At 36.7% G+C, this 10,000-nt stretch overlaps 1 protein-coding gene across 1 annotated transcript in view; it reads right to left on the reverse strand.

The window, feature by feature from the left end:
• The window catches only part of LOC135206839 (collagen alpha-1(I) chain-like), a 15,035-nt gene that overhangs the window by 4,130 nt on the left and 905 nt on the right, over nucleotides 1–10,000 (reverse strand). Inside the window, exon 2 of the mRNA XM_064238325.1 lies at nucleotides 7,719–7,827. Coding sequence (XP_064094395.1) covers nucleotides 7,719–7,827 — 109 coding nt within the window. The remainder of the gene's footprint in view (nucleotides 1–7,718; nucleotides 7,828–10,000) is intronic.

The following is a 10,000-nucleotide window of genomic DNA, read 5'->3' on the forward strand; positions in this document are numbered from 1 at the left end:
TATATGCCACGAAGGAAAAATAAACAGAAGGAGGTCTGCAAGATCTTTCAACGTTAAAAGTCCTTTACTGAGCAGTCTTTGCTCAGTAAAGGACTTTTAACGTCGAAAGATCTTGCAGACCTCCTTCGTTTATTTTTCCTTCGTGGCATATATCTTTATATATATTATATATATATATATATATATATATATATATATATATATTATATAGTATCATATGTACACATATACTACACAGTAATACTGTTCTTCAAAATTCACTTTCTCCCACAGAGGAGGTGACTCGTTAACTTTTACTGCTTCAGAGTACATGATGAGTGTGCTATCCCCACACCCTATTGTTCCCAAGAGTCCACTTGACGCTTGCAAATTCATTCCTGCTCTCTGCTCCCATCGCCTGAATTTCAGGTCTATCTGTTTTCTTTCCTATTCCTTCACATTTAATTATTTATCACCTATTCTTATAACTTGTCCCTCTCTCTCTGCAGGCTAATTTCCTCCCTATGGAACCCTCTTGGGATGATGATCTGTAGACTCAATTTGAAGAAATAAGGAAAAATTCATAAACTTCACATCCTCATCCGCAATACCGAAAATAAGGTCGTCTGCTGAGGATGAAATGTTGAAGTTGATCAGAAGAGAGCCAGTCGTTAAAAGAAATCTATACAACCAGAATGTTTTCCTTGCGTTTACTCTGCTTTAAAATTACATTCTCCTTAGTTATGGGAAGAGCCCAGGGAACATTATTTTGAAATAATACCACACCTGATAGAAACTGCCCAGAAATAGATTTTCTTCAGAATGTTGAATGTTGGTAAAAATCTGCGTTGAGAAAATGAAATCTATACAATTATCGATTCCCTAGTTATTGGAAGCGGCAAAGGAACATTATTTTGAAAAATGCCACACCTGATAAAAACTGCACAGAAACAGATTTTCTTCAGAATGTGAAACGCTAGTAAAAATCTGTGTTGGGAAAATGAAATCTATCCTGGTAGAGTTTTGATCTTTTTCCGTCTGAGAGAGAGGATAATTAATTTCTCCTCGAATTGGGGAAAGTAGCTTATGTGGAAAACTATTCGAACTTTGGAACTGAATGCTACCTGGGGATTAGCTCTCCCCAGGATACGATACAAGATTCTCTCTCTCTCTCTCTCTCTCTCTCTCTCTCTCTCTCTCTCTCTCTCTCTCTCTCTCCCTTGCTTTTTCCTATTTTGTTAAACTTTTTCTTTATATAATAACGCAGGAAAACTAGAAAATATGATCTTACTCTAGAGATAATTTCAGATCAGACTCTCCCTTCTATGCTATTTGTCTTGGCAAGCTTTTCAAAAGAATTTATCATCAACCTACGCACTAATTGTACATTATAATGATTAATAACAAGTTTTTAAACAGTAATAACTTAATCTATTGTCGACGTCAAGAAAAGCGAATAAAGGAAATGATAAAAAAACCCTTCCCATTATACTTAATGTGCGGCAGTAATAAAACGCAGCTCGTTTAATCACACTATAAACTTTATGAGGGACTCGGTTTCACCCTTTCCGAAAGATACCCAAAAACAATAAAAAAAAATATCTTGTGACTTTGTTATAAAATGAGAGTAAGAAATTTATATTTTCATGCCATCATCTTATCATTGCTATGAATTCATTAAATGATTGTATGAAGAGTTATGTGTTGCTTTGAGGTGAATGAAAAGGAGACACATAAATGCTGAAATTATGGATAAAACAATCACTCATTTTGGACTGAAGATAAAAATATTCTGGTACGAAAGTCGTAAACGGACAAAGCCTCATTAAGAATACAGTTGCACTTTTAGAAGACTTTCTAAAATCATTATTCTAAGTTAGTCTGAGAGAGAGAGAGAGAGAGAGAGAGAGAGAGAGAGAGAGAGAGAGAGAGAGAGAGAGAGAGAGAGAGAGGATTAAAGTTAAATATAGTATCTTTCCATGAAGGTAGAAGAGTTTATCGCTTAATGCTCCTAAAGATGAACCTACCTAGACCGTGCTGGTAGGCACGGTCTAGATCCAGCCAATAGCCCATGCACGAGAGCCTAAGATGGCGAGCCAAAATACTGCAAATTTTGTTTACATTCCAAATCTATCAGTCACAAAGAAGATCAAAGTTACTCAGCAATTTAATTAAACTCTTCCTCGTAATTACCTCTGGGAAAACTATGCTGGAATTGCCAGAACCCTCACGCTTTCTGCAAAAATTCAGTGGTTTTCATCAGCTGCAGTCGCCAAAATCATTCTCGTCATGCATTCTCTGTCTCAGTTTATGATCCAAAAAGCTAGAATACTGTTCATATACATACATACATACATACATACATACATACATACATACTAAGTTAAATGATAGATATATTTCGTTCTGAAACCATTTTTGTAAACGGAATTTAAAACTGCGTTGTTGCCATCATGTACAATTATGAATGTTTTTCATAACATGAAATATATATATATATATATATATATATATATATATATATATATATATATATATATATATAATATATATATATATGTATATATATATATATTTATATATATATATATATATATATATATATATATATATATATATTTACATATAATGTGTCAAAGACCAACATGATAGTGAATCATTACTGAAAACACGAGGTACTTTTAAGTGGCTTACTGTGAAGTTAGGAATCTAAGTGAATAAATATGCTTTTAAAAGGATAAAATGAGTTAGAAATATTCCAGGAGGCTTGGATGTAGCAACGTAATCAATCTACCAATACAGTTTTTTACATTTTCTTGATGGTGATATAGACCTTCCACTCTCAAAGTGTAAGGTAATAACATAAATGACATCTGACATGGGAAACTAAACCACAACTTTTGGAAATAATTTGATACAACAATGTCTGTATGTATTTCTGTCTCTCTTTGTCATTTTGCGTGCATGTTTGTATATTTTTAAGTACAAGCGTTTAGTGTTTACTTGAAGCGCGTTCGCATGACGTAAGTGGAAATTTCTACGTTCCGTGAGCTACTGTCAGAATCCACTGGTCAACCTCAGGTGTTAGATTTCGTTACCAAAGTTTTCGTGATCTTTATCTTTCGGAGTTATTCTTTCCTTAAGTTTTATTTCGCTTGTTTTCTTCTAAACCTATGCATGGATTTAATGTCTTCCTTACTTTTCATTTTGATATTATCTACAATTATTTAGTGACATTACCATCAATAAATATCGACTTGACAAACAAAATTCCACCCACTGGCTCGAAACACATCTAATTTACAACATTTTTGAGAAAAGTAGAAAACGAGAGAGAGAGAGAGAGAGAGAGAGAGAGAGAGAGAGAGAGAGAGAGAGAGAGTAATACTAATTTTATTTCCAATTGGCACTGGTTATTCTACAATGTGTATATATACATATAGGTAAAATAACGAAAGATCAGCATCAAAATAAATTCATAGTAAGTGAATACTAATGTAACAGACATTTCTTCAACTTATTCTTAAAAGAATGTAGAATGGCAGCATCCTTGATATCTTGTGGTAGCTCAAAGGCAGACATACAGCCGATGTCAGAGAGAGAGAGAGAGAGAGAGAGAGAGAGAGAGAGAGAGAGAGAGAGAGAGAGAGAGAAGAAAACGCAATATAAAGAAGAAAACAGCCTCAAAGACCTGAGCGTTTGACTGAACCATACCTACGTTTAACCTCCGTCAAGAAATAAAGGGTCAAACATCTGACAGGACTTGGCAACACAGACGTCCCGTTAAAGGAATTAGGTTTTGGGTCGTTAAGCCGGTTCACGTCACTAATAATTTTTGGGGGTCCTCCCGCCGCAGGGAAAAGGGCCTTTGAAGGCCCCCGGGCGCAATATTCGGGGGAGGGTGGGGTCGGGCCGAGTCTGTTTATGTTTCGACGGGGGAAGGCAATAGAAAGAATGGTTTATCTTTTTGTTTGCCTTCTTCGCCGTTCCTTGCTTAATCGCTTGTGGTTTTAGGGGCTCGACGAATGGCTGTAGGCATTGTTCACTGGATGCTATTTTCAACGTGTGGAGCACAATTGGTTCTTATAAAACATTGCTTATTATTTACAGCTTGTATCGATATATATATATATATATATATATATATATATATATATATATATATATATGTATATTATATATATATATATATATATATATATATATATATATATATATATATATATAATATTCGATAAATTCTTGTCAGCGGTCGTGCACGACCGTACTGATGGCTTTAACGATGGCAAAGCCACACAACCGCTGACAAGATTTTCTCGAAAATACTGGCATTTTGTCGACCGAAAGCCTAACAACAAAAAAACTATGGTAACAACGACATTAGTGTTTATCTTCCTCTTTCTCCTCTTCTCCCGAATCCTCCTCAGATGGAACGGAAAAATCGGGAAAGCGTTTCTTCGGAGACGGACGAACTACCAAACTTTCCCACTTGGAGGAGCGACCCGAGTGGAAAGTAGTACTACTTCGAAGGCTTCCTTGTTTCTCCGGCTCTGATGGAATCGCCGGTTCATATCTGGGTCGTAACTTCCCTGCGAAAAACATATCTTATGTAACGAAGGCTTTCAAGTATTCTGTTTTCTTTCTTCGCTTAGTTATTTAGCACAGGAAATATACGGAAAGCTCTGAGATCGACTATCAGGCTATAGAGTCACTTAAGGTGTTGCGGTACTGTGCTGGACCTTTTGATATTTTAGAATCTTATCAGCTTATCATAGTTTTGTTTGCTTGTTTGTGTGGTGTTTTTACGTTGCATGGAACCAATGGTTATTCAGCAACGGGACCAACGGCTCTACGTGACTTCCGAACTACGTCGAGAGTGAAATACTGTCACCAGAAATACACATCTCTAACTCCTCAGTGGAGTGCCCAAGAATCGTACTCGCGGCCACCGGGGTGGCAGGCCAAGACCATACCGATCACGCCACTGAGACGTTTTCAACTTAATATAGATGATTCGTGGTCTTGCCCTCAACAGAAATTATGGATAAAAACAATCACTCATTTGGACTGAAAATAAAAAATATTCTGGTACGAAAGTCGTAAACGGCCAAAGCCTCATTAAGAATACAGTTGCACTTTTAGAAGACTTTCTTCCGATACTATGCGTAAAATCATTATTCTAAGTTAGTCTGAGAGAGAGAGAGAGAGAGAGAGAGAGAGAGAGGAGAGAGAGAGAGAGAGAGAGAGAGAGTGGATTAAAGTTAAATATGGTATCCTTCCATGAAGGTAGAAAGAGTGCATCGCTTAATGCTTACTAAAGACGAAACATACCTAGCGGCACGGTCTACATCCAGCCAATAGCCCATGCACGAGAGCCTAAGATGGCGAGCAAAATACTGCAAATTTTGTTTACATTCCAAATCTATCAGTCACAAAGAAGATCAAAGTTACTCAGCAATTTAATTAAACTCTTCCTCGTAATTACCTCTGGGAAAACTATGCTGGAATTGCCAGAACCCTCACGCTTTCTGCAAAAATTCACAGTGGTTTTCATCAGCTGCAGTCGCCAGAATCATTCTCGTCATGCATTCTCTGTCTCAGTTTATAATACAAAAAGCTAGAATACTGTTCATATACATACATACATACATACATAAACTATCATACATACATACTAAGTTAAATGATAGATATACTTCGTTCTGAAACCATTTTTGTAAACGAAATTTAAAACTGGTTTGTTGCCATCATGTACAATTATGAATGTTTTCATCATAGCATGGATATATATGTATGTATATATATATATATATATATATATATATATATATATATATATATATATATATATATATATATATATGTATATATATATATATATATATATATATATATATATCATATATATTTTACATATGTGTCAAAGACCAACATGATAGTGAATCATTACTGAAAACACGAGGGGTACTTTTAAGTGGCTTAATGGGAAGTTAGCAATCTAAGTGAATAAATATGCTTTTAAAAGGATAAAGTGAGTTAGAAATATTCCAGGAGGTATGGATGTAGCAACATAATCAATCTACCAATACAGTTTTTTATATTTTCTTGATGGTGATATAGACCTTCCACTCTCAAAGTGTAAGGTAATAACATAAATGACATCTGACATGGGAACTAAACCACAACTTTTGGAAATAATTTGATACAACAATGTCTGTATGTATTTCTGTCTCTCTTTGTCATTTTGCGTGCATGTTTGTATATTTTTAAGTACAAGCGTTTAGTGTTTACTTGAAGCGCGTTCGCATGACGTAAGTGGAAATTTCTACGTTCCGTGAGCTACTGTCAGAACCCACTGGTCAACCTCAGGTGTTAGATTTCGTTACCAAAGTTTTCGTGATCTTTATCTTTCGGAGTTTTATTCTTTCCCTAAGTTTTTATTTCGCTTGTTTTCTTCTAAATCTATGCATGGATTTAATGTCTTCCTTACTTTTCATTTTGATATTATCTACAATTATTTAGTGACATTACCATCAACAAATATCGACTTGACAAACAAGATTCAACCCACTGGCTCGAAAACACATTCTAATTTACAATATTTTTGAGAAAAGTAGAAAACGAGAGAGAGAGAGAGAGAGAGAGAGAGAGAGAGAGATTAAAAATAATAACTTTATTTCCAATTAGCACTGGTTATTGTACAATGTGTATATATACATATGGGATAGAATAACGAAAGATCAGCATCAAAATAAATTCATAGGCAAGTGAAATACTAATGCCTAACAGAACATTTCTTCAACTTATCCGTAAAGAATGTAGAATGGCAGCATCCTTGATATCTTGTGGTAGCTCAAAGGCAGACATACAGCCGATGCCAGAGAGAGAGAGAGAGAGAGAGAGAGAGAGAGAGAGAGAGAGAGAGAACGCAATATAAAGAAGAAAACAGCCTCAAAGACCTGAGCGTTTGACTGAACCATACCTACGTTTAACCTCTGTCAAGAAATAAAGGGTCAAACATCTGACAGGACTTGGCAACACAGACGTCCCGTTAAAGGAATTAGGTTTTGGGTCGTTAAGCCGGTTCGCGTCACTAATAATTTTTGGGGGTCCTCCCGCCGCAGGGAAAGGGGCCTTTGAAGGCCCCCGGGCGCAATATTCGGGGGAGGGTGGGTCGGGCCGAGTCTGTTCATGTTTTTCGACGGGGGAAGGGCAATAGAAAGAATGGTTTATCTTTTTGTTTGCCTTCTTCTCCGTTCCTTGCTTAATCGCTTGTAGTTCAGGGGCCCGACGAACCGCTGTAGGCATTGTTCACTGTATGCTATTTTCAACGTGTGGAGCACAATATTCTTATAAAACATTGCTTCTTATTTACAGCTTGTATCGAAATATATATATATATATATTATATATATATATATATATATATATATATATATATATATATATATATATATATATATATATATATATAATTACATACAATCTTTAGTAACGCTGATGATACTGACAACACGAGCCGTACTGATGGCTTTAACGATGGCAAAGCCACACGACCGCTGACAAGAATTTCTCGAAAATACTAGCATTATTTGTCGACCGAAAGCCTAACAACGAAAAAACTATGGCAACGACGACATTAGTGTTTATCGTCCTCTTTCTCCTCTCTCCCGAATCCTCCTCAGATGGAACGGAAAAATCGGGAAAGTGTTTCTTCGGAGACAGGACGAATACCAAACCTTTCCCACTTGGAGGAGCGACCCGAGTGGAAAGTAGTACTACTTCGAAGGCTTCCTTGTTTCTCCGGCTCTGATGGAATCGCCGGTTCATATCTGGGTCGTAACTTCCCTGCGAAAAACATATCTTATGTAACGAAGGCTTTCAAGTATTCTGTTTTCTTTCTTCGAGTTAGTTTAGCACATTGCGAACTATGGCGAGAAAAAGTTTTTGATGCGCGCTTCACTTAAGCAGGAAATATACGGAAAGCTCTAAGATCGACTATCAGGCTATAGAGTCACTTAAGGTGTTGCCGACTGCAAATTCGGTACTGTGCTGGACCTTTTGATATTTTAGCATCTTATCAACTTACCATAGTTTGTTTGCTTGTTTGTGTGGTGTTTTTACGTTGCATGGAACCAATGGTTATTCAGCAACGGGACCAACGGCTCTTCGCGGACTTCCGAACTACGTCGCGTCGAGAGTGAAATACTATCACCAGAAATACACATCTCTAACTCTTGGAGTGCCCAAGAATCGTACTCGCGGCCACCGGGGTGGCAGGCCAAGACTAAGGGAGTTTTAAAGGGAAGTCAACCTGTGCAGAGAGAGAGAGAGAGAGAGAGAGAGAGAGAGAGAGAGAGAGAGAGAGGTTATAGGAGAAGGCGATAAATAAATAAATAAGAAGGAATGAAGAATAAAACATGTACATCTGAAATTCAGGAGACACCAGCAGAGGGCAGGAATGAATTTTCTTCACGATTAAATACGTTTAGATCAGAGGACTCCAACAACAGCACTGTGAAAACTATTCCGCAACTTAGTTGTAGCCAAGAAAAAACTCCTAGGAGGGTGAATGGTATAGAACATATTCTGGGAAACGTCACATTGTTTGCTTCGGCAGCAGCCTGTCGAGTAAAGAAGTCCGGTAAGTTGGGTGGGGTTACTGTATTGGTTTCTTTGCCAGGTAAACAGTGTACAGATGGAAGCCATATTCACAAGGCCAGCTTTCGCAATGAGCCCAAGAGAACTCACTCTTTCTGTTTTCTTCGGAAATCAAGTGGAAGGATGTCTGAGCAAATCTTTTATCGCTTTTCTCGTGAATGCTTGTTGCTGATTCCGTTCCAGAATTAAAAGGAAAGGTATGAGAGAGAGAGAGAGAGAGAGAGAGAGAGAGAGAGAGAGAGAGAGAGAGAGAGAGAGAGAGAGAGAGAGAGAACAACTTGTAGTAGCAGTAATAAATAAATCAATAATTTGACGACGATCCCCTTTGGCACGTTGCTTGCCAGTTTAAGCAACATTGAGAAATCCTTGATAAGGAAAATAAAGAAGACTCAACAAAATTAATGGAGCTGATGCAGCAATCCTTTTTAACAAGACTTGTTTAAAAGAGGGTCTACTCCCAAGATGTGTAGATAGTAATATGGTGGCAGGGTCGCTATCACTGATACCGATTTGATAGATTATATGAAAATAATAAATGAATGAAAGAAATATAAAATTTAAGTCAAAGCCAAGCGCTGGGAACTATGGTGTCATTCAGTGTTGAAAAGGAAATAGAGGATATATTTGAGCAGAGGGTGGAAAGAGAATATGAACGGAGGTACAGTCACAGGAATGAACTGCCTTGCAGCTAGGGGTCGAAGGAGCGCTGCAAAGAACCTTAAGTAATGCCTACAGTGCACCGCATGTGGTACAATGACGGCACTACCCTCCTACGTGGAATATGAAGATAATAAGATAACTCCTCTTCTTTACATTACTTATGTAATGATATGCACATCTAGTTTTAACTTAACATAGTTTCGTAGTTCAATCAACAAGGCAAAGCTTCCTTTTTTTCGTTGATGATACAATAACTTGAAATGACTTTAGTAATGAAGAACATATCCATCAAATGAAACATTAAAAATTCAAGTGATCTAGAAAATAAAATATACTTGAACTTTACGCTAAATATTAGCATAATGGGCTTAGCCTAGGCTCGTAGACCAAGCAACTTTTGAAGATTTTCCATAAATGTGAATAAAAACTCTCTTTTGGATAATACATGCAAGCATTTCATAAATAAAGCACATAAATGATATCTTCGTATTTATAGGAAATCCAAATATTGGTGGTGGACTTTTCTATTCAGCCATCACAGAAATCCAAAGACTTGCAAGAAAATGAAAAGAAAATTAATATTTCAATTCTTTTTCCGAATAATGTGAATTCTGATTACATCGAGGAAAACAAAATGAAATCTGGACTCTTCATTATTGAATTTGGTCAAAAGAATAATTCAAAGACTTCTAAATCATGT

Source organism: Macrobrachium nipponense, chromosome 31 (assembly GCF_015104395.2).
Source record: "Macrobrachium nipponense isolate FS-2020 chromosome 31, ASM1510439v2, whole genome shotgun sequence".
Taxonomy (NCBI): domain Eukaryota; kingdom Metazoa; phylum Arthropoda; class Malacostraca; order Decapoda; family Palaemonidae; genus Macrobrachium; species Macrobrachium nipponense.